Source organism: Erinaceus europaeus, chromosome 15, assembly GCF_950295315.1.
Source record: "Erinaceus europaeus chromosome 15, mEriEur2.1, whole genome shotgun sequence".
Taxonomy (NCBI): domain Eukaryota; kingdom Metazoa; phylum Chordata; class Mammalia; order Eulipotyphla; family Erinaceidae; genus Erinaceus; species Erinaceus europaeus.
In genome coordinates this window covers 42,634,289-42,659,655 of record NC_080176.1, presented here as the reverse complement: position 1 = coordinate 42,659,655, position 25,367 = coordinate 42,634,289, and the positions used below count along the sequence as shown (strand labels likewise).

The following is a 25,367-nucleotide window of genomic DNA, read 5'->3' as shown; positions in this document are numbered from 1 at the left end:
CAGGTTGCTTTCCTTCAGGCAAGATAAATCATCATTTATTCACCTATAGCTTGTGTCAGACACATGGAGTTTAAAAATCTCCAGTAGCTGTGCTCCTTCTAACTGTGGTTGTCCTTAACATAAGCCAGTCCAATGTATCTCCATTTATTTCATTGTTGCAAGGGCATCATCTCTCAAGATTCACTTTTTTCTGACACAGAGACAGGGAAGATACCACATGCCCCCATGCTTTCTCCAATGAGGAGTGGTGCCAGCTCTAGTCTGGGTTATAGACATGATACAGTAAGCACATTTCATTGGGAAGAAGAAGGGTAAATACCTGGTAACCTCAGTTATAGCTAGAACTTAAGAAACAAGGGAAGATGGGCTGGGTAGTGACATACCAGATGGAGTAAACATATTACAATGCATATGGGCCTGGGTTCAAGCCTCAGTCACTATATGAAAGGAGAGGCTTCAGGAGTAATGAAATGGTGCTGTGGGCCTTTTTCTCTCTGTCTCTTAAGTTTTTTTTATAATTATTTTAATTTATTGGATAGAGACAGCCAGAAATTGAGAGGGTAGAGGAAGATAGAGAAAGAGAAAGAGAGACACCTGAAGCCCGGCTTCACCATCCACAACCCCCCACCCTGAGTGCAGGAGTGGGGGACAGGGGCCTGAACCTGGATCCTTGAACACTGTAATGTGTGTGCTCAACCAGTTGCACCAAAACCCAGCCCCCAGGCATCGCTCTCTTTCTTTCCCTTTTTACTCTCAATTTTCCTCTATCCTATCAAATAAATAAATAAATGATAAAAATAAACAAGAAATGATAGGGAAATATAGAGTGAAGCAGACTATGTTTGACCTATTGCTGTAAAGTTAAGGACTCCTGATAATGAGAGAGACAGTATGGAGGCCCAGTGCACCATGGTGGAGGAGGACGAATTGAGCTGGTCATGGTAGTGCAGTGCAGACACCTACCACAAAAAGATAAGAAAGTATTCTCCTGTGAAGGCAAAGCAGGCCCTTTCCCAGGAAAGATACCTCCCCAGCTCTCTCTGTATATATATTTTTAAGTTGAAATTACTGATAAAAGATCTAAGATGATCGGGGACTAGGTAATTTGTGGTTGTGACACTATTTCTCACAGAACTTGCAGGAAAAAAAGTTGCTTCCTTAAGTTCAGGAAGAACTGGGGTACAATGGAAATCTGAAAATAAAGCTGACCAAACCACTGTGTGGACATGACCTTAGTTGAGCTTTAGTTGAGCTTCATGTGCTTCTCATCCTTGGGAAGCAACACAGAGGGAAGTGAGGACAAGCTACCAGCAGAGTGCAGTGTGGCTTGACCCGGTTCCAGCAGGCAAGATTCTTTATGTATGTCCACCAGGCAGAGAGGAATTCCAGGAAGCATATGGGAATAAGCAGGAGGCATCTGGTTAAAGTGAGGGTGAGGCTGGGGGTGGTTTAACACCCCATTTCCCTGAAAGTGTGAGGAGGCAGAGAGTAGAACAGGTTCTGGGAAGCAGGTTGATGTCTCAGAGACTCACTCTAAATTCATGACCCAAACAGAACTGAGGCAGAAAACTAGGAATATTAGTGAATTTTTTCATAATGAATCTAATCCTCTCTCATAAGAAGGCTGCTAACACAAAAGACAAAGACAAAAAATAAACATCGCAAGAAAAGCAACAGAGGAGAAACTGATGTAATAAAGAGAGCAGAGGAAAACTCTTAAACAACATATAATGAAATAAACTCTCAACCTGTGAGGCCAGACAAAATTTATATAAGAGATTCTATCAGAGAACAACCAAAGGCCCTTGGAATTAAAAAAAAAAAAAAAAAAAGAAAAGACTGGAAGATAAAGCTATTAAGTCTCTCAGAAATTGTTTTTTTTTTTAAAGAGAATGATGAAAGTGAAAAAGGAAAAAAAATGAGGATTGATTTGTGAAGTTCTACATTAAAAAACTTCAGGAGTTTCAGAACATGAGAAAATAATAAAGAAAACAATCTTTTTTCTTCAGTTAAAATGTCTCATTAACCTATGTACAATCATTATTCTTTGTCTGAAAACAAAGGAACTATAAATTACAAAATAAATAAATAAATAGAAGATCATTTTACATCATTTCCACCTTAAATATAATGGGGGGGGGCAGGTGGTGGCACACCCGGCTGAGAGCACATGTTACAATACATAAGGACCTGGCTTCAAATCCCCAGTCCCCATCGGCAGGGGGAAAGTTTTGCAAGTTGTGAAGCAGTGTTTCAGGTGCCTTTTTCTTTCTCTCTCCCTCTCTATCACCCCCTTCTCTCTTGATTTCTGACTATCTCTTCCAATAAATAAAGATAATACAAAAATGATAACAGGAGGGGAATTTTTGAAGTACAAAAAGGTTTGTTTATACTTAAGAACTGAGAAAAGCCCACCAGTAAGCAGATCTGAGTGGAACTTCATGGTAGTTTGCTTTCATGCAGGGATGTGCAAATTCTGGGAGAGGACAGACTGACCTGCCCTAGATGTACATTTGCTAATTAGTTACTCAGTTGCTACATTTCAGTGTATCCTAGATACTGAAAGATTGTCCCGGTGACCTTGTACAAATTCCATGTTCTCTATTTTGTTTGCTTGATTTTTGGTTTTGATGTTTGGCATAACTCACTGGACAGGCATTTATTGAGTGAGCATTTGCTATTTATTTATTGAGCAACTATAACCTTATGTTTATGCACATACTATATTCTATCTACATCATGGGTCCTTTCTCTCATTATACAGCAAAAGATCAAGCATTTCAGTCCTTCCCTTCTTTTCATGCCTGGATATATTCCATTTTTCTCTATGTTTTATTATCCTCTAGGGCTTTTTTTTTCCCTGCATGACTCCTCACCCACCTCAAAACTTTTATTTTCCTTTTAATATCAGAGAGAGACAGAGACATAAAGAAATAGATTACAGCATTGCTCATTCCACTGCATTTGAAACTTCTGGCCCTGATACTCCATGTGTCTCCTGGGGTCCCAGACTTGTCCTCTCACATGGGAATTCTCTACCAGATAAGTCTTCTCCTGAGTCCAAAGGGGAATTTTCTTAAGGTATTCTGTCCTCAACTGGAGAAACTGCAATTTTTAAATTATTTTTATTTATAAAAAGGAAACACTGGGGGCTGGGTGGTGGCTCACCTGGTTGAGTGCACATGTTACAATGCACAAGGACCTGGTTTCGAGCCCCCAGTCCTCATCTGCATGGGGAAAGCTTCACAAGTGGTGAAGCAGTGCTGCATGTGTTTCTCTGTCTCTCACTCTCTCTATCCTTCCCTCTTGATTTCTGACTGTCTCTATCCAATAAATAAGTAAAGATAATTTAAAAAAATAGGAAACACTGACAAAATCCACAGGATAAAAGTGGTACAACTCCACATAATTCCCACCAGAACTCCATATCCAACCCCTCCCCCTGATAGCTTCCCTATTCTTTATCCCTCTGGGATAATTATGGAGTACAGAAGGTGGAAGGTCTGGCTTCTGAAATTGCTTCCCAGCTGAACATGGGTGTTGACAGGTTGATCCATACTCCCATCCTGTCTCTCTCTTTTCCTAGTGGGGCGGGGCTCTGGGGAAGCTGGGCTTCAGGACACATTGGTGTGGTTTTCTGCCCATGGAAGTCCGGTTGGCATCATGGTAGAATCTGGAAACTGGTGGCTGAAAAAGAGTTAACATATAAAGCCAAACAAATTGTTGACTAATCATGAACCTAAAGGCTGAAATATTGCAGATGAAGACTTGGGCTCTTCGTTTTGAAGATAGGCAGTATTTTAATTATATTCCAAAGGGCCTATGACTACACAAGTTTTTTTTTTTTTTTCCTGAGCCTGACCTCTGATATGCAGGTGAACCCAAGTTATTGTCTGGGGAGATGATGTCATGGCCGGAAAAAGGGCTAGAAAGCTGGATCAGGGAAGAAAGTAGCTCCCAAATATGGGAGAGGTGTATGAATATTGTTGGCTGTAAATCCCATCAGTTTGATCTGCAATTTCTCATGTGGATCTTGAGTTTGAAGTTGCAACTTAAACACAGTAGTCTGAGAGTATGGATATGTGCTTATTATTGACAGTTGCAGTAACTATGAAGGAATAATATTCTTATCTCCTAAAAACATAATTCTCATCTTCCCGGCTATATCCTATCACTTTGCCTGCTGGAATAGTCTGTCTTCATAATTTCTAATAAGAATACTATTCTGTTGTCTGGGGGAAGGTGGATGGGCCCTATCACCTAACCTATAATAAAAAGTGAAAAAAAAAGAAAAATATTTTAAAGCAACAATAACAAAAATAACAAATCCCTATTTGGCCAAATGCAGTTTAATGACCCAAAAAAGGCATCTATGTAAAGTGACTGACAAGACTACTGTACTAGAAGTTGGCATTTGAGAGCTATGACAAGTCCTTATTGAACAACCTACTGTGTACTAGCTACTGTGCTAGTACACACCCTCAACCCTACAAATAGCTGTCGGCACCTTTGTCTGTGACTCTGCTCTACAAGTAAATTGTTAAGTACTAACATGTGATAAATAAAAATTATCTGTATGTTTCAGCAATCCCTGCAAAAAATAGGTATCATTTAAAAATTCTGAAATATAACTAAAAAATTAATAATAATAGACCTCCCAGAAAAATAATGCTTATTTGTGATAATCATTAGGCTCCTTTGAGCTGTGAAGAGAATGCATCAAGTTGACATACGTTATAAACTCTGTAATAAATGGGACTATTGTTGATTTCTACAATCACAGTTTATAAAGGAAAGTTTGAGCTACATCTTCCCACACACTGCTGCAATGTAAGAAATTGTCATGAATGATTATGCACATTTAACTGAATATATCTTTCTTAAATACCTATGCATGAACGTGTTGTCTTTCTAACGGAAGGTATATAATTAGTTTTAAATTCTGAGAGTCAAAAAAGAGAAGGATATAACAGACACTTGATAGTTTGTAACTGGTGTTGCATCATTAGAATATGTCTTATTTCTGGGTACCAAACAATTATTTCTCTAATGATAGTTGAATCCACAGCCTAACACAATACCATGTAGCTGCCTAGAACTTCCCTGAATAGAGCTAAATAGGCCTTATGATAATAATTGCCTAGTCTCTCAGCATCTTTGTTAGAAAAGTGAAATTATCTGTCCTCTGTAAATGATGTTCTACAAATATGTAAAGAAATTAAGACATATTTAGGACTGTCCAGCAAGTCATGGCCTGGGAGGAGATTACCAACATCCTGAACTTGAACTAAAGAAGAGATCCAAAGGACCACCAGACTTATGAAAAATTATCAGTCACTGATTATGACAAATGTAAATAATGACAACAATGAGTTACGACTTTATGCCTGTGAGAATGTCACGCTTCAGAAAAGACAGTAATGACAAATGTCACAGAAGTTGTTGGTGTAAAGGAATCCTTCTACACTGCTGCTAGGAATGCAAACTGGCCCAACTCCTGTGGAAAGCATTCTGAAGAATACTCAAAATGCTAGAAATGGATGTGTCCCATGACCAATAAGTCCTCTCCTGAGGATATATCCAAAGAAACAAACAAACCCATCCAGAGAAATTTGTGTAAATCTATATTCATAGTCATATACTTTGTAAGGATCCAATCTTGGAAACAACCCACATGTCCAAGGACAGATGAGTTGACTAAGAAAGTTATGGCATGTATACAGAATGGAATACTATTCAACTGTTAAGAATGATGAAGTCATCTCCTTCACCTCATCTTGGAAGGTTCTTGAGGGAATCATAATTAAGCAAGATAACCAAACTAAGATGAATACTGGATGATCTCATATGCAGAACTTAAGAAACAATAACAGAAAGAGAAAGCACGAAGTTAAACTTGGACTGGGGTAGGTGAATTGCACAAAAGCAAAGGATTATGGGGAAGGAGTAGATAGTGGGGTGTCTGATATCCTGGTGTATGATGGTGAAAAAGGACCCAAATTGAAGGTGAGAGTGTTTTGCCGACACCTATCATGGTGAGATGAGAAATTTACCTCTGTAAACAAATGTATGTAAAACATTAACCTCCCAATAAATTGATGAAAAAAAATACTACCTTTATTCTTTACCAAAAGAAAGGTAATAGTCAGTATTAGTTATCACACTATATGTTCTACTGTTATGTAAACACTGACAGTTATATTTAAGAATATCCCAGAAGGTAGATCTTGCTACTAAAAGAATATGAGAACAAAAATGTTTGGTGCAATTAAATGCTACTGATGTCTTTGGGATGAAATGCTATATTTAAATTTTTTATTTATTTAATTTTAATGACAGAGTGGTTACAGAGGGAAAGAGAGATGGGGGGAGAGAGAGAGAGAGAATGAAAGAGCAACATTTGACCAGAACACTGCTCAGCTCTGGCTTATGGACCTCAGACTCAGGAATGAAAGTTTTTTTGAATAACCATTATGCTGTCTCCTCAGCTTGAATTGTAATCTTTCTTTTAAGTAATTTCAATCTCTGTTCATGAAAAGCCATGTTCTGGTACACAAGACAGGTTTCCTGAATATAAAGCAAGTCAACTTTCACTAAATACAACTGGTTTTTAAGCTTGCCTCATGAGATCCATCATGAAAACTGAACTCTGGAAACCCAGACTAAAAGTAGTTGAAGAAGTGGAAAAGGTCAGGTTTATGGGAGAAAATGCTACGCCAATAAACGTTAGTGCTGGTTTATCAATTTATGAGATGACTAAAAAAGGAAATAGTTCTCCCATGAAAAGTCAGTACATTAATATTTAATCTATTGTTTCCTTATTATCCTGATTTGTTTTTCAACTTCATATAAACTCATCATATCTCCTTTGCTTTTCCCCTCAGTGTGCATCTTATCTACACAGTCATTATATTCCACACTAGAAGTTTTGTGTTGTCCTAGTTAAATATGGGTTTTCCAAACAAACTCTGACTAAACTGTTTCTTTTTAAAACTGCATACTCAATGGAGGAGTAGTCACTGAGGCAAATTTATGACTCATTTGCTCTCTTACTTGACCAAGTGTATTTCAGGTTACTTGACTATGTTTTCAGTGAAAATTTTGGGATCAATTTTCAAATATTGAAAACAAATAAGCACATAAATAACTCCAAACCTGAATAAACATTGAAGTGAAAAGGCAGAATTTCTTTCTAAAACAATAGGTCATCAGATCTCTTGTTGAGAACAAGTATATCAGGCTTGGGCTTATTAGCCAAATTTTATCAACAATAAAGAAGTTTCAATGCCAAGTCATATAAATAAATTCAGATGATCAAATTAATAAATTAAACCCACACGATACAGAGTCTAGTGGAAAGAAAAACACAATTGCCACAATTCCATCTCCAATCTCAAACCTACTTTGAAGAACAAAATACAAGGTCATGGACAAATCCCTGGCATCAGTAATTTTTCTTGTATTCTAAACTCCCCTTACATTTCATATGGTTGAATTATTTAAAGTTAAATGGAACTTTTTTTTAGTGTAAAGAATCTAGGTAGGACTGAGAGGAAGAGCCTGAGTCTCCTTTGGGGTAGCAAGTATTTTTGTGTACCATCTTACAGGATCAGGAATTCAGATACCTAAAATCTATGCTCCTTAGGCGTAAAGTGATGGTGGTGGTGTGGCTCGTGTTGCATAGACTCTTTTAAATTTTTATCTAGAATATTCCATAATTCTACAAAATAAATATTACCTGGGGAAGACCTGTCCACTAAAACTGATTTGGGATCAACTCAATGTGAGGGATACTTCTAAGGGAAGAAAACTTTAGCAGCCAGGGAAGTTGAGAGACAAAGGGAAAGAGTTCAGAAGGGACTTCACTCAACCTTTGGAAAAGACATTCAGTTGGATATTAAAAGTAATGGCAAGTGTTGCCCCTATATTAGAGATGTGGGTTTGAGTGGTGGTGAATAGAGCCTGTAGACTAGATTACTACTGTTTAGCATACACAACTATTCATGTGGTGTGTTTGCATATGTAGCATCTCCTATGTGAGAACACACACACACACACACACACACACACACACACACTTACTGTTTTTACCTTGCAATGAATACTTTAGAGTGAACCTTCAAGGCATCACCTACATATGCCATCTATGTGTGCAAGAGGCCTCGTTTATTCAGTCTGCCTACAATGCCTGGTACATATACTCATTTGCAGATCTCTTGAAGTTAATTTAAAATCAGCAGCAGCTCATAAGTATGAAATCACAGTATTATTATTATTATTATTATTATTATTATTACCTCCAGGGTTATTGCTTGGGCTCAGTGCCTGCACTATGAATCCACTCCTCCTGGAAGCTATTTTTCCCTTTTGTTGCTCTTGTTGTTTATCGTTGTTGTTATTGTTGTTATAGCTGTTGTTGTTGGATAGGACAGAGAGAAATGGAGAGAGGAGGGGGAAAGAAAGACACCTGCAGACCTGCTTCACCACTTGTGAAGCGAACCCCCCCCACCCCGCAGATAGGGAGCCGGGGGGCTCCAACCTGGATCCTTATGCTGGTCCTTGTGCGCTTTACCTGCTACGCTACTGCCCGAACCCCAGTTTTATCATTTTTATTATCTGTCCTCCCTTCCCCACCACCAGGTTGTCTCTGCAGGGTCACTAGCAAGCTTCCACCAGTCCAGCTATGATTAGTCTTCATACTTAGAGATGGTTAGAGCAGGGGTTGAAAAAATCTAAAAGCTTAGTTACTAGGTGGATGAAGGACTTCCATTGTATTATTGGAAGTGTAGGGCAATGGAGGTAATAGTGACACTGAGTGCCAAAGTCAAAGTTAGTTAGTCAAAGTTAGTTAGTTTATTTTTTCAAACTCAAATGTATTTACATAGTCTCTGATAATGTGACTTTATATTAGGTTATTCCTTCTTGTAATCAAAGACTGCTTAGAAATATTAGGTTGGTTTAATGATCAGGTTAAAATCAGTCAAGATTCCAAAGCAATTCACAGCCATTTCAGAACAATAGACATATAAGTTGGACTGAAAAAAAAAATCCAAGCAATCATTAATATATATATATATATATATATATATTAAAAGGACAATTGTAAACAGAGCTTTAGTTGACTGACAAGAATCTCAAAGCAGATCCTGAAATCATAATTTGTAAAACTCAAAGCAAACGATGCTAACAAGCAATAGAGTTATGCTTGTTGAAAGCTGTTATACTTTAAAATTAAACAGAATGGCAATGACTATCAATGGCTAGTTGCTGGGGTAGTCAGGATATAATTTGGACACTCTAGAGTTACAGTTTACTCTGGAGGTAGGCATGCAGATGGAATTTTTAAGTCTTACTTTGGAAAAAGACAAATGATATCCTTCCATTGGTATCAATTGTAGTCCAAGAAAGTGGGGTTTATAAATATCATATCATAGACAGAGCTTTTAGGCAAATAAGAGAAAGTATAACACCAGTATTTAGCAAAAAGGAATAGTGAAAGAAAACATAAAAGAACAAGTTGTACTTTTCTTCCTTTAAATTTAATTAATGTAACCTTTCTCTTTTGAGAAGAAAAATCAGAAATAATTTTTGTTTCATTTTAAAATTGCCTATAATATTATTTTAATTAAAAGTGAATAAGCTTCCCTATAAATATTAAATTTTAAAAGCCCAGCCAGCAATAGCACATTATTAAAAGCTATGTCACTTATGATAAAAATTAGTATTTGACTTTTAAATTCATAAAGTTCTTAAGAAATCAGTATCCTGACACTCATATTTAAATAATGCTCATATTTCAGTTTCCCAAAGCGAAAAAGTAATGTGAGCTAGCTACAACAAAGTTTGATGACTTCCAAAGTATTGAAAAGCTTAGATAAAAAAGGGACTTTTTAGAAAACCTGTGTAACTTCAAAAAGAAGATAGGGAGGGGGGTGTTCCCTTGCCAAAATCAATTGTTCCCCACAAGCCTCTTCATTTCACAGCTGTCTGTGACCTAAACCTGTAAAATCTCTCACTTTTTGTATTCCAAGTTTATGCCTTAATATAAGAAAACAAAAGCCTTTTATTTGGTTCAAAACCTCATCAATCTTTTTTGCCCTTTATCTTTTAGATAATCTTGTTTTCGAGTTCTGGCCTTTTGATCCTTTCCTTCTTTCTCTCCTTTCTTTCTCCCTTCCTTTCTCTCTCTCTCTCTCTCTCTCTCTCTCTCAATCTCTCTCTCCTTTCCTTCCTTCCTTCCTTCCTTCCTTCCTTCTTTCTTTCTCTCTCTCTCTTCCTTCCACCCTCTCTCCCTTTCTTTTCTTTTCTTTCTCTCTTTCTTTCTTTCTTTCTTTCTTTCTTTCTTTCTTTCTTTCTTTCTTTCTTTCTTTCTTTCTTTCTTTCTTTCTTTCTTTCTTTCTTACTGTGTTCCGTGCAGGTGGAACTCAAAGTCTCTGAAACTGCTTGCTAAAACAATGTGAATGGTACCACTAAGGAGTAGGAATAGAAAACGGGAGTTTTTCTATTCAAATGAAATGGCAGGCACCCCCAACTCCTTGAACAAGAATACAAAACTTGGGTTGTTCAAGCACATTGAAAAAGATGGAGATGCTGGAGAAATAGTGGCCTCCGCCCTCCTGGGACAGCAAGTGGCTCCGTGGAAGAGTCCCTGACAACAATGACCAGGATGGGCTTTGCCTGGCATTTCTGGCTCCGTGGAAGAGTCCCTGACAACAATGACCAGGATGGGCTTTGCCTGGCATTTCTAGTTTCAGTATTTACTGTCCCTACTGGGGAGGTTGGAGTGGTGTGTGTGTGTGTGTGTGTGTGTGTGTGTGTGTGTGTTGGTTGAGGTTGGAGTGGTGTGTGTGTGTGTGTGTGTGTGTGTGTGCATGTGTTGGTTTATAAAGAATGAAAAAAAAAAAGAAAACATGTATTTGACTTGTAAGGAGGCACTGACCCCCGATTCCTAGTAGCTATTTAATTCTCAATGTAATTCCCAGATGAACCTGCCACCAATTAAATTCCTGCGCAAGTTATTTTATTTCCCTCAGTTGGTCCACCTGCCGGGGCTGGGTTGCGCACCCCCAGCTTCTAACCCCCTGAGGCCCCCCGCGGGCTGCAGCAAACACCCGGCGCTTCGCTGGGGCGGGAGCGGGAGGCTGCCGCGGATCCGGCCGGCTGCCGCCACGGCCTCCTGGCCTCCGATTGGCCGCGACTCGAGCGGGGAGCTCGGCGGGCAGCTGGAGGCGGGAGGCGGGGGCGAGGGCGGCGGCGGGCGGGGAGGGGCGAGGGGAGGGAGGGAGGCGAGTGGGCCGCGCAGCCCGGCAGCGCGTGCGGCTAGCACGGGGATAGCGGCGGCGGCGGCGGGAGCTCCCCTGGTTGAGCTCGCAGAGGCTGAGGCCGAGCGGGTGCGCGGGCGGTGGCGGCCGGGGGTGGCGCGCGGCTGAGCGCCACGGGGTCTGCACAAGCCGGGCTGCGGTGTCTACGGTGGCAGCTGCGCGGGACGGAGCCGAGGCGCTAGGGGCCGCGCCGGCCCTGGCTTCACCGCCGCGCGTCCAGGGCCGGGGAACAGTCTCCAAGTAGCCGGGGGAGCGGAAAGGAGCGCGGGGAGGCGGCCCTCGGCTCCCACGCGGCGGAGGCACTGGGTGGCGGAACTACTGCCCTTTGTGGATGCAGATCCCACGGCCCGGAGCACCCTCTCCCTAATCCCCCCTCCCGGTGGCGTCTTAGTCGCGCCCAGCGGCCCTTGTGGAGGGGGAACCCGGAGGAGGCAAAACCAGGAGCTGGAAACCTTGCATTGCAGAGGTCCTGGAAGCGCAGCCGTTTGGCTTGGCCGCCACCTCCGCATCCTACACTGTCCCCGGTCCCCGGCACCGGCCCGCATCCCTCCAGGCTTCCGCTGCGCTCGGGGCTGGAGCGCTGCCTCCTGCGCTGCCACCGCGGCTGCCTCCTGTCTGTCTCTCCCTTTCTCTCTCTCTCTCTCTCTCCCTCTCCGACACACACACACACACACACACACACACACAGACTCTCACACGCACGCAGCCTCCTCTCCAGCCCCCTCCCCAGCTCCTTGATCTCGGTCTGTTTTATTACTCCTGGTGTGAGTCCCGCGGACTCGGCGGCCCGCTATTTGTCACCAGCTCTCTCTCTCTCTCTATTGGCGGGGAGAGCGGAGCAGCGGAGAAGGGGGTGGGGTGGGGAGGGGACGGGCAAGGGGGTGGAAACTGCCTGGAGCCCTCTCTGAGCCGCTGTTGGTGCTGCTGCTGCCGCCGCCGCCTCCGGCTCTTCGCTCGGCCCCTCTCCGCCTCCATGTGCCGGATAGTGGGAGCGCCGCGGACCCTGCTGCCGCTGCTGGCGGCCCTGCTCCAGGTACGCCGCGGCGGTCGCCAGGGGCGCGGGCGCGGGCGGGGTGGGGCGGGCGGCGCCGGGTCCCTTTGTTCCCCGCGCCGCTGCGGGGCTGGCCTGTGCACCCTGGAAGGGAGGTGCCGCACCGTGCGGCCGAGAGCTGTGCGGGCATGGGGCTTAGTGCTGGGTACTGGGTGCCGGTTGCTAGGGCTGGACTGCTGGGGGCTGTTTTCTTCCTTATCGCTCCCGGCCGGTCACGAAAGGGCCCATCGTGACCCCCTTCTGCTCTTCTCTTTGGGACCCCATGGCGAGCTCGTGGAGCTGTCTCCTGCTAGCGGGAAGGAAGGTGGGATGCCCCCACCCCCACCCCGTTTTGCAGCGTTCCAGGCTTCTCGGCCCCCCCCCCCCCCCGCATTGGACTTTGTTCCAATTTTCTTGTTTATTTCTGCAGGGATGAGTCGAGAGTTTGCAGCAGAATTCTCACTCTGGTGTCTTAGTTAGCGGAACTTGCCTCCACCCCACCCCACCCCACCCCACCCTGGCACCCGCGCGCCTCCCGGCGCCCAAGAATTCCACTGTCCTATTGTTGTTGTTGTTGTTGTTGTTGTTGTTGTTGTTGTTTTTCCTTCTTCTTCTTTCTTTACAGTTCAGAGTGGTCTCCTATTCTCTATCTTAATAATCCTCCGCGTCGGTCCCATTAAGCAAACCTCGCTTCCTTGTCCCATAGAGTCTATGCCAGCCAGCACCTCCGCACCCAGGCCCTGGTTCTAAACACTCCCCATCCCACCCGGAGGAGATAAGTTCAGTTAGTGGGTTATTATTTCTCTCCCTATGTCTTACTGCCTCTGCCATGCGTGCTTGTCCCGGGGGCGCCTTCGCCAGGAGTCTCCCCCACTTTTCAGGGCCCGCGGAAAGCGTCAGCCAACGTTTTCATGGACTCTGTCCTGGGAGGCTCCACCGCGCGAAGCACCTGCTCCAGGCGGGCCTCAGGCTCCCTTGCCACGCTGCGCCCTTGGTTTCCCCCAACTTTCCTGTGGTGTCCTGCACGAGGATGTGCGTGGCCCCTCCTGGTCCCTCTGCCGGTGTCGGGGAGGGACATCTCATGTCAGGGCCACAACTCCCCCCTCCCCACACCGGCTGGACTGGGGGCTAAGTTTGCCTCCCATATGCGTGGGTGTCCCGAGTCCACTGCAGGAGAGGGGTGTGTCTGATTTCGCTGGGGGTAGGGGACCGCGTGATGTCCCCGCAGACCACCCGCTGGGACCCCTGGGCACTGCTGGCGGGTGGACATGGCCGGCTGGGTGGCAGCTCTGAAAAGTGCAGGCAGGCGGGGCTCAGAAGTGCCGCTGTGCCATGGGACGGCCAGGGCAGGGGCAGAAGGAGCCTATCTACTCTCCTCCCCTCCCCAGCCCCCACGGCCTTTGAGGGTCAAGGGCTCCAATATACCAGTTAAGTGAGGCCAGGAAGCGGGGAGTGAGGGCCCTGGGAGCAGAAAGGGGCCAGCGCCCTGTTTCTCCAGCGCTTTCTGTTTTCTCTCCTGGTGGAGGGGTGTGGGCCTCGGCGGCGAGGAGCCCTGTCCATGGTGCGCCATGGTGCGGCGCGCCAGGCCTTGCCCACTGCTACGCTGCCCCCTCTCCCTGGGGTCGTGCTCGCCCACGGAGGGTTTTCTCCCCCTCTCGGGCTTCTTGGCTGCTAGGGTCCCATCATCCCTTTCTTCTTTCTTGGATTTCTCCTTTTGTTCTTTTCATCTCCTGCTGGTCTTTCTCCCTCCCCTCCCCCCACTCTCCAGTCCGCCCTTCTGGGCTCAGTCGGGACTCTGGGGGTTCAGAACTACTGGACTACACATTTTGTGGCCTGTGTAGTTTGGGGGAGTGGATGGAATTTCTTCTAACTTGGGGGAGGAGACCTGCCAGTCACTTGCTAACAAAAGTACCTCCTGTTATAAAACCGCCCTTTATTCTTGGAGGAGCGCTTACTCCTCATTCTTTCACCTCCCATCACTTCATTTATTGTTTCGCATTTATTCTTTCTTCTTTTAAATTGGGGTTTACTAAAGAGGTTAGGCTTAAGGGGACGAAGGAAAAAAAGTGCTGCTTTCAAGTGCTTGAAGTGAAGGGGAAAGCAAGCTAATTTATAGATTAGCTATTTTATTTTTTTAAAAAGCTATAGATTAAGAAATTTATTTTTTGAGACTGTCTTTTGGATATCATTGTATATTTGAACTTGGCTGCAGTCAACTTAAAATAAATCCTCAGCGTGTGATCCAGCAGTGGATGGTTTATGTACCAACTTTTTAATCCAAAAATAAGTTTTAGTTGAATACTGGTCATCACAGTAAGGACAAGAGGAGACACTTATTAGTGCCATGCAACTAAGTGTGGTTAGTACTGCTTAGCACTGAGCAGTCTCATTTCCTCTTTTAGTCATCTGTCTTTAAGTCAGGTGTGAATTTTGGTCATTTCTTTTTTTTTCCTTGAGCATTTCAAAATGCCTTTTATAAACAACAAGTAATGAATGCCCTTAGGTTTGCATTCTGTTCTTTTCTCTGGGTCATCTCAGCTGACTTGGGTTGAGTTTTATATACTTTCATAAAAAGCAAAATTAGAACTTTGTCATCAAGTTATTTGAGTCTCTGGAGTTTTAGGTGCGAGTGAGCAATAATACGGAATGATTTACAAGGTCATTAGGAGTGGAGGCAGAGAGCAGTTTCTGCAAAAGAGTTTTAGGGTTAAGTGCACCAGGTAGGTTGCACAATGGATACTAGAAATGACGTTGCTCTAATGTTATGCTTTACACACCCAAACAGCAAAGATCTCTCTGCAAGGTGAAAATGGCCCCCTCTGCAGTCATCTGCTATTAAAAGTCTTGCTGTTTTTCAGAACAGACCTAAGGAGCAAAGGCTTTAAGAGAATGCTGAGGTTACTAGTGTAGATAGAGAGGAATCCCTCTTTTTCCCACCTCCACTTGTTAAGAGTTAACTGAACATTTGAAAACACTTGATGCCTTTAATTTTTAACTGATATTCCTTATTTTACTATGAATATATTTTTTTTGCATTTTGAGATTATTTTAGTTATTGTGCTACCAAGGTATATATATAATTCTAGTCAAATTTTGCATGTTTGGCTGTTCTGTTGTAATTTATTTTATTCTTATTTTAAGGAGCTTGTGTTCTTCTTTACATTAACAAAAACAGAATCTGAATCATAAGCTTCACTAATGAGTAGAATCACAAAGTTATGACAAATTTTCGTCTTTTACTTAAATACGTGACTTTCAGATGGTTGGATTTATCTTCAGAAAGAAAATTGACTTTTACTACCCACCAGTAATTAGAAACCTGTTTTACTCCTTTGCTTCTCCTTTTCATTGCCTAGCTCTATTGTTGTAAATTAAATATTCTTGCATGGGTTATGAAGCACCAAGGACATTACCTTAGGAGATAAAGATTTTTAGTCTTGTCACATAGGTTCTGCTCTCAGCTCTGATTGAGGATCTAAGAAAAGTGATGAATAAACTTTATGTGATCCTCACCTACTAGGTACATACTTTGAGATATTAATATTTGACTACATGAAGTATTCATTAAAAGGTTAGTTTTAGGGTATGCAGTAGCTAGGGTATAATAAAACATGTATTTTCTATTTCATTTTTGTGTGTCTTTGTGACAAGTTCTTGTTAAGAAGGGTGAATTAACACGCTATTTATAGCTCAATCTACTTTTTGGACATATTTCTGCTTTTTCAGTAGCTCAGTGGGTTAAGCGCACATGGCACGAAATGCAAGGACCTGTGAAAGGATCCTGGTTCTAGCCCCCTGCTCCCCATCTACAGGGGAGTTGCTTCACAAGAGGTGAAGCAGGTCTGCAGATGTCTGTCTTTCCCTCCCCTTCTCTGTCTTCTCCTCCTCTCTCCATTTCCCTCTGTCCTATCTACCAACGACAACATCAATGACAACAACAGTAATAACTACAACAACAATGAAAAACAACAAGGGCAACAAAAGGGAAAAAAAAACTTAAAAAAAGTTCTGAATGAAATCTTAAGACATTCCTTTTAGATCATATATATTTTTTTACAAGTAGAGACTAAAGTCTTTTTAAAGCAGATTGTATTGGTGACTATATATATATATATATATATATATATATATATATTTCCTTTTTTATTAAAAACCTTCAATTCTTGGATCTGTTGTGCCTCCGTAAGCTTTCGGGTTATTCATCTGTCAGCGTGCAGAATTAAAGCAACAGTTAATCTTGCTTTAAAGTCCTTTTAAAAAGAATCCAATTAACTCAAGATTCTCAGCCTGTTTTCTAAGGGGTATTCTTATCTTAGAGAAGCAATTTTTAAAGAAAAATAAGTTATTATTGTGAAATATAGTATTTTTGTATAGTCTCATAAATTTTAAGTTAACATTATTAAAATTGTTCTTTCAACTCAGATACAAAAAGTCATCAGGTTTAAGCATGTACAGATTTGATGAATTTTATCAATGAAATATGAACGATTTGAAATTGTGACTGTCATCTGAGTATTGCGTATCTTCTGGAATCTGAGTATTTTTCAGAATGGGTTAAAGAATTATAAATTAAAATATAATTTATGTCAACAAATTATTATACCTCACATTTTTTTCTTATTGAAAATGAATTTGTTTTAGTTTTTAAATCAGTTCTATCAGTTAATATGAGTGGGTAGTGGTCTTTGCATATTTAACTGAATGTAGCTGAGTTTTATTTATTTTTTTTCTGTCTCCAGGGTTATCACTGGGGCTAAGTGCCTTCACTACACTTCTCTTGGAGGCTATTTTTTCGCTTTTGTTGCCTTTGTTATTTATTGTTGTTATTATTGTTATTGCTGTCATTGTTGCTGGATAAGAGAGAGAAAAATCGAGAGAGGAGGGGAAGACAGAGACAGGGAGAGAAAGACAACTGCAGACCTGCTTCACCATCTGTGAAGCAACCCTCCTGCAGGTGGGGATCCGGGCTTGAACAGGTATTCTTAAGCTGGTCCTTGAGCTTTGCACCATGTGCACTTAACCCACTGTGCTACTGCCCAGCCCCTGTAGATGACTTTTAATTTATCCCATTTATATGCAAAGAATCTATATGTGTTGATGTTTTAGTAAGAGCTACATCTGTATATATAAAGTGATGCATTTAAAGTAAACAGAAACATGTGAATTCAGGAGCTAAATAGGATCTTTTTAAAAATTTGAGTTTAAAGATTAAGATTTGTATTATAGGCCTTAATTAAATAAACCCCCCTTCTAGCTACTTGCTAATTTCTCTACTCCTTGGTGTACTTTTTAAAAAATTATTTTCCTTACTTATTGGATAGAGTCAGCCAGAAATCAAGAGGGTGATAGAGAGGGAGAGAGGCAGAGAGACACCTGCAGCACTACTTCACCACTCGCAAAGCTTTCCGGCTGCATGTGGGGACCTGGGGCTCGAACCTAGGTACTTGGTCATGGTAATACATGCGCTTAACCAGGTTCACCACCACGGGTCCCCATGGTGTACTTTTTTTTTCCCTCCAGGGTTATTGCTGGGATTCGGTGTCTGCATTACGAATCCACTGCTCCTGGAGTCTATTTTTTCCCGTATTGTTGACCTTGTTGTTTATCATTGTTATTAGGTAGTTCCAAGAGCAACTGAGAGAGGATAGGAAGACTGGGGGGGGGGCGGGGCGAAGACACCTGCAGACCTGCTTCACCTCCTGCTAAACGACCCCCGTTGCAGGTGGGGGGCTGGGAGCTGAAACCGGGATCCTTGTGCCAGTCCTTGCGCTTAGCACAGTGTGTGTTCAACCCGATATGCTACCGCCCAGGCCCCAGTGACTTTAATTTTTAACAAGGACTTTTAGGTTCTCATTGAGGCTGGATTTGATTTTGAGGATTATTAACAATATTTTATCATATATGATAGCTTGGAGGTGATCTGTGCATTTTTCTGTACTTTATTTAAAAAATTTGGCCTGCTTTTGCAACTAAAATTTTTGGGAGTGTGTTAGCATTAAAGGAAAATAAAAGTGAACTAAGAATAAACATAATTTTATCATTTGTGGACATTGTCACTGGGCTTTACTGCTCTGGGCTGACAGAGTCAGAGAGAGAGAGAGAGAGAGAGAGAGAGAGAGACTACATAAAGAAAACTTCTTCCAAATTCATCATATGATGATATGCCATGGGCATGATCCTGTGTCAGGCACATAGCAAAGTAGATCCATTCCCAGGTGAAATATCTCACTGACCTGTAATTTTATTATTTTTATGCTTTTATGTTTTTTGAGAAAAGATAGCCTTGGGCCAGGCAGTGACACATCTGCTAAACACACGTGTTACAATGCACAAACATGCCAGGTTTAAATCCTTGGTCCCCACCTGCAGGAACGAAGTCTCTCAAGTGGTGAAGAAGTGCTGCAGATGTCTTCCTCCCTCTGTATTTCCCTCTTCCCTCTTAATTTCTCTCTGCTTCTAACCAAAGTAAATAAAATAATAAAATAGAAAAATAGAAAACAGACTTCTTGAAAATTAGTGAAGTAAGCCAGCATTAAAAATTCAGATAGGACTGTTAGCATTAGAAATAAGAGGTGTTTGGGAGTCAGGACCATGGTGCAGTGGGTTAAGCGCATGTTGAGCAAAGCTCAAGGACTGGAGTAAGGATCCTGGTTCAAGCCCTGGCTCCCCATCTGCAGGGGGCGTCGCTTCACGGGTTGTGAAACAGGCCTGCAGGTGTCTTATCTTTCTCTTCCCCTCTCTGTCTTCCCCTCCTCTCTCCATTTCCTTCTGTCCTAACAACGATTACATCAATAACAATAATAATAACTACAATAATAAAAAAACAAGGGCAACAAAAGGGAAAATAAATAAAAAGAAATATAGGTGTTGAACATAAGTTGATTTTCTACAGATATGGCAGTATTTATGATGTACACTTGATGCATAAGTGCATTTACGCATAGAGGTAGTTACTGAAACATTATAAAAGTCTCATAAATTGATTTCTGAATATTTACCCATTGAAAGGAATTTATTTGATAAAGTAGGGTATATAATGAATAGTCTGAGTTATGAAGCTTTGAGGTGTAGGATAAAACATTTTAGTTCTAGTTCTTGTTCAATAAACTTAGTGTTAAACCTCTCTCTCTTTGACATACTTTGCACCTAGGAAAACTATCGAAGGGACAGCCAAAATAGCCAATTGGGTTTAAAAGCTCTCCAGCGAGAAGAAATTAGATAAAGTCCACAGATATTAGATATACGTGAAAAAAGGACGATCAAGTAGGGTAGAAATATGATGACCTATGAAATACAAAAACAATCTGAAGCTGGGATGAGAACAGTCTATAACAGTCTGAGCTATTTAAGTAGGTCCAAAGGAAAGTTGTGAGTTTCTGTTCTGTGCTGTGAAATGGCTACACTGTGCGTGAGAAATTATAGTGGTTGGTTAAGCTCATGATATTTCTTAATGCTCTCTTTTGTGATTGAATATCTAACTTTTGCATCTGCCCTGATAGTAAAGTGTAATCTAAAGTGGATCTTACCAGTTTCTAGAACTTGAGATAGAGAAGGATATTTAGTATAGGAGCTACATATTCTGGTCTGTTTGCCTTGATTAAATATATTTTTAATTCCAGGAAAGGGCACTCGTATATTATCTCATTTAATTATTTCTGTACCTCTGTCAGGTAGGTGATTTTATTTCCATTGTAGAGATGATGGAATTAAAAATCAGAAATTTTGAGAATTATGAGAATCTGGAGCAAAACCATTTATATCACAGTAGAGTTAAATATCTGGCTCATACACATAGCTTTCTGTCTCCATTTGGCTGGGGCATTTAATATGACACTCGCAATGAATGAATATTATCTTAAACGAGGAATTTCAGTTTCTTTGTGTGGAGTTGGTAAGATTATTCAAGGTAGTTCACAGTTACAGTCTCTATTTAAATCCTAACCTTAAATATTTTGATTTATTTTGGCATCTGAAGCCAAAATATAATATAATTGCTTGATTAGGATTTCCATTCATTTTTCTTCCCAGTTCTGTTAGAAAAAGATGAAAAATCATAGGAAAATGATTCATAATCAGTTATATAATGTTATATATATATATATATATATATGTATATATCTCAACAGAAAAATGTAATGAAAGTGCTCAAAAGAGAGAAGGGAATGTATGTGTGTATCTGGAACTAAGAGTACTTCCTGAAAGCTTGGAAACTCTCTCAAGCTTTTTTTTTTTTTTTAACTATTTTTTTCCCCCAGTGAAAATAAATGCAAGAAATTCTGTCATTAAGTTTTGAAATGTTTTAATGGCTAATGACACCTTTGCCATGCTTCAGTGGTTTGAATTGTATTTTCTCTCACAAGCAAAATTATTTAGTGTCTTTAAAAATGTACATACGTTCACATCCTGAAAGAACCTACTATAAAGAAGCTTCAGTGAGAGTTTTGTGGGTCCACTGAGTGTAACACTGATTTGTTTGCTGCCCAGAAAGCTTAGAACTGTTTTGTTTGTAACTTGACCTATTGTTGGTGAGTGGATACACTTGTTTTGACTATAATATGGAACAGAATGTCTATTGGTTGGACAGCTATAGGAAAGGTACTTTGAAATAATGACTTAGAAGACAACACTTTTATTAAGTTTAGAGAAGTTACACTATTTACTTTTTCTACATACCAGAGCTTTAATAAACATGCATTTTTCTCTTCTGTTTTCTTAATTGTTTAAACAACTGTTCAATGCCCGAAGCTCATTTATAGGACTTTCTGGCTCAATGCACAAAAAAGAAACATGTTATTTTATATTTTCTTGAGTGGGGGAGGTTAGTAATTTGCAATACAGTTGTTGACTTATGGGTTCAGTTTCTCATCCCCCCATAGCTGTCATCCACAGAACACTCTCATTCCCAACTATGCTTTGTCTAACCTAAGTATTAACCTTTTAAAGCCCCTTTAGCATCTTAATAGAATTTTTCTGATACAACTATCTCCAAGCTTAAGTTCTAATACCCTGTTTACCAGGTTTGTATTCTCAAGTTCTAGGTAACATATACATTTACAGTTTATGGAAGTGTCAGAGGCATGAAAGTGTCTGCAGTACAGGACTTGCAAACATTAGGTTCTGAGTTTGATCCCCAGTACCACAGGTAGCAAGAGTAATGCTTCTAGCTCTCCCATTAGTAAATATATATTTAAAAAGAAAGTGTAGAATGTTTATAAATTGAACATGTTGTTTTATCAGCATTCAGTCAAGTAACAATTTTACCAGCACCCCAGGGATAATCCTTCTTTTTCAAAATTATTTAAATTTATTTTATTTTGGTCATCCTCCTTGGGCTGACATTTTCAAATAAGCATGGAGTGGCAGAGAAAGAAGAGAAGAAACCAGGGTTCAGGCACCATTTGCACACTGGGTTTAGTGCACATGGTGCAAAGCGCAAGGACCGGAGTAAGGATCCCGGTTCAAACTCCCAGCTCCCCACCTGCAGGGGCGTCACTTCACAAGTGATGAAGCAGATTTGCAGGTGTCTTTCTCTCCCCCTCTCTGTCTTCCCCTCCTCTATCAATTTCTGTCTGTCCTGTCCAACAACAACAACAGCAATGGCAACAACAAGGGCAACAAAATGGTAAAAATGGCCTACAGGATCAGTGGATTTGCAGTGCAGGCACCAAGCCCCCAGAAATACTCTGGAGGTAGAAAAGAGAGAGAGAAAGAGAGAGAGAGAGAGAGAGAGAGAGAGAAACCATAGCACATAAGCTTTTTCTAATGTAGTGGGAGGTGAACTCGGACGGACTTGTATTGCTTAGCTAATACAGTGCACTAAATGAACTGCTTTGTCAAACCAATTTCTTCTAATTTTAACCATCATTTAATGGTGTTTCTTTTCACCCATTAATTGATCTATTTTTCTCTTTTTTGATTTTATTGGGATTTCAGGAAATGAACCAAAGCTCTGACAGAATTGAAATACTGATGAACAACATTCTTACCAAAAAAAAAAAAATAAATTATCTTTATTTGTTTATTGGATAGAAACAGCCAGAAATTGAGAGGGAAAGGGGTGATAGAGAGGGAGAGAGACAGACATTTGCAGCCCTGCTTCAGCACTTGTGAGGCTTTCCTCCTTCAGGTGGGGGCTGGGGACTTGAACCTGGATCCTTGTGCACTGTAACATGTGCACTCAACCAGGTACGCCTGATAAACAACATTCTAAGCCCAATTTTTAATTTTTTTTATATATCCAAATAGAGAGAGATGGAGAAGAAGAGACATTGTAACACCCCTCTATCACCCACAGAGCCCCTCCTGGGACTGTCTTTGGTGTTCCCGTTGAGTGTGGGGGCTCAGATCCAGGGCCTTGCACACAGGGGATCTTGTACTCTCTGGGGTCATCTATTGCCCAGCCCTGCCTGCCTTTTAACAGCCTTTTTCCTTATGCTTACTCATGTAGTTTATGAAAGCCTTCCATTTCCTTTTGTGCCTGGAGTCTTCTACTCAGTTTGTATTAGTCCATGTATTAATGTCATGTAAGACTCACAGAATTAGAAGACTTGAATACTGTGAAAATGGGGAATTATGGCAGTTGAAAACTGATTTAAAAAAAAAAAAAAAAAGCAGATGAGGTTAACTTAGATGTTTCATGGTTTGATACTACGAATACTAAAAAAGAACAACAAATCAAAAAAAAAATATATATTAATACAGGGGAATAAAGTCCCCAGCTGCAGGGAGGAAGCTTAACAAGTGGTGTATCAGTGCTGCAGGTGTCTATCTCTTTTCCTTTCTGTCTCCTCCTCTCTTTCAATTTCTCTATATTTCTATCCTAAATAAATAAATACAGCAAAGTGAGTAGACAGCAGATAAAAGTAACTTAAATGGTGAAATAAAACCTTGAAATATGTGGTTATTGTACTGAAACAAGATCTTCTGTAGTCCTGGTGACTTGGCAGTGTTGCTTTAGCTAAAAACCCAACACACTTGTAATCAGTAAGTTAGAACCTCAATCTTGCCTTTCTCTTTATCAGTAGGATGATGGAGGTAAAAAACTAATGTCTTTTTTACTTAAAAGTACTCAGGCAGGTGATTTGAGCGTTAACAGATTGTAATCTTTTCAGCGATACTTCTTAATACCTTCTTGGAGCTTACTTCTCTGACCCACTTTTCTGTGAGGCCCTGCCCAGATTATTTTCTAATTAAAAAAAAGGTTAAATTGGGGGGCAGCATTAATACCACAAACTGCTTCTTTTCTGGCTAGGCTAAAAACATCTTTTGGTATAGGTAATCTTTTGTGTCTTATCTGTTCTTTATGATCTAAGAGGTTGCCATGAAGAAAGGAGAGTGCTATGTTTGTCACAAGACCTTTTCTTTAACATTTTTTTTAATGGTCCTCCCCTTCATTTATATTGGTTTATCATCTCTTGACTATAGGTGTAGCATTTCAGAGTCATGATGAGGACTAAGGAAATCCAGAGGTAATGACCCACTAAGTATTTGTTTGCTTCAAGGAAACTTTCATTCTTTTTTTTTTTTCTCTTGCATGTGTGAATACATCTAGACTTAACTTATTGCTATGTAATTTGTATTTCATTTCAATTTCACCCCTACAGATAGGTACTCATAAAGGTAATTGTTTGCATAGACTGTTTTACCAATAAATTTTATATATGACTTTGCCTTTTCTGACAGCTACCTAAGAACATTGGGGAGAATATCATAGCCATTGATTGAATTTGCAGATTGATTTAGAGGGAAGTACATTGTAAATTAAACTGCGTTAACTCTGATTTGTTTTATGATCATCCTTTTATTTGAGACCTTTTCTACAGAGCTATGACTGAAAAGGGGGTGGTGGTGGTGGTGGTGGAATATCTAAATGTAGGTAACAATAGATTGTCTCAAGGTTTCTTTTGCCTCCAGGACCGGAGCTCCATTACTCAGTGATTCTACTACTCCTAATGGACTTTATGTTGTTGTTGTTGTTTCAATAGTGGATGAGAAACAGATAGAGGGGAGGGAGAGACAGGGAGCTAGAAGAGAGGCTAGTTCCTTACTCAAAAAGTCTTCCTCCTTGGGGCAAGGCTGTGGCACACACCTGGCTGAGTGTACACATCACAGTGTGCAAGGAACCAGGTTCGACCCCCCACCCTACACACACCTGCTGGGGGAAAGTTTCACAAGTGGAAAAGCAGGGCTGCAAGTGTCTCTCTCTCCCTCTCTCTCTCTCTCTGTCTCTCCCATTTTTCCCCTCCCCTCTCAATTCCTCTCTGTCTTTATCCAATAAATAAATACATAGTTAAAAGAAAAAGAAAAAGAATAATAAAAAGAGAACTTCCTCCTTGCACTTGCTGACATGTAGGGGACAAAGGCATGGGTGTGGGTTCTTATGCATAGTAAAGTATGCTCTCTCCCAAGGGAGACCCATCCTAGCTTCTTTCTGTAAATTTCTCTTGTATTTTATAACTTATAATAAAGCTATTTTGGAAAACGGGAAGGTTGCTTATTTTAATAAGTGCATACCTAATGTTTTTTTTTAATTTCAGAGTTTGCTATGCTTTGGTTTTTCATAATTAAAATAAATACATTTCCGTATTCTGAATATCTCCTTACTTACCTGCTAGCCTCTCCATTTTCTGTCCTTTATTATCAGTTTATGCTGGAGTACTCCCTTCTCTTTGAGTGTGGGGGCAGGAGCCAGTAGAAAAAGTGAGACTGTTCACCCCCCAAAACTGTTCTCAATCCTCATATCATATCATACTTTTACATTTAGATATCTGACTTAGCTGGGATTTATTTTTGTATTTGGGAAGATATAGAGGTTCTTGGTTTATACCCTCCGTGCTTCCTTCCTTCTATCTATCTATCCTTCCTATTTTATTTTATTTTATTTTATTTTATTTTATTTTATTTTATTGTCACTGGGGATATTGGTGGGGGAAAATGCCTTCAAGATTCCATGACTTCCCGTGTCCAAAGAGAACTGGAGAGGGAGAGAATAAAAGAGAGGGAGAGAGAGCACAGCA

General features: G+C 40.9%; 1 protein-coding gene across 2 annotated transcripts in view; it reads left to right on the top strand.

Moving 5' to 3' along the window:
- The first annotated feature begins 11,339 nt into the window (after positions 1–11,339).
- The window catches only part of CDH2 (cadherin 2), a 248,652-nt gene continuing 234,624 nt past the window's right edge, over positions 11,340–25,367 (top strand). The window contains exon 1 of one of the 2 annotated variants that reach the window (XM_007520069.3): positions 11,340–12,354. In XM_007520069.3, the coding sequence (XP_007520131.1) occupies positions 12,295–12,354 (60 nt within the window). In that variant the 5' untranslated portion in view covers positions 11,340–12,294. Of the gene's footprint in view, positions 12,355–12,566; positions 12,677–25,367 lie in introns of those variants that run through there. The other variant, XM_060173647.1, reaches the window with a different exon arrangement.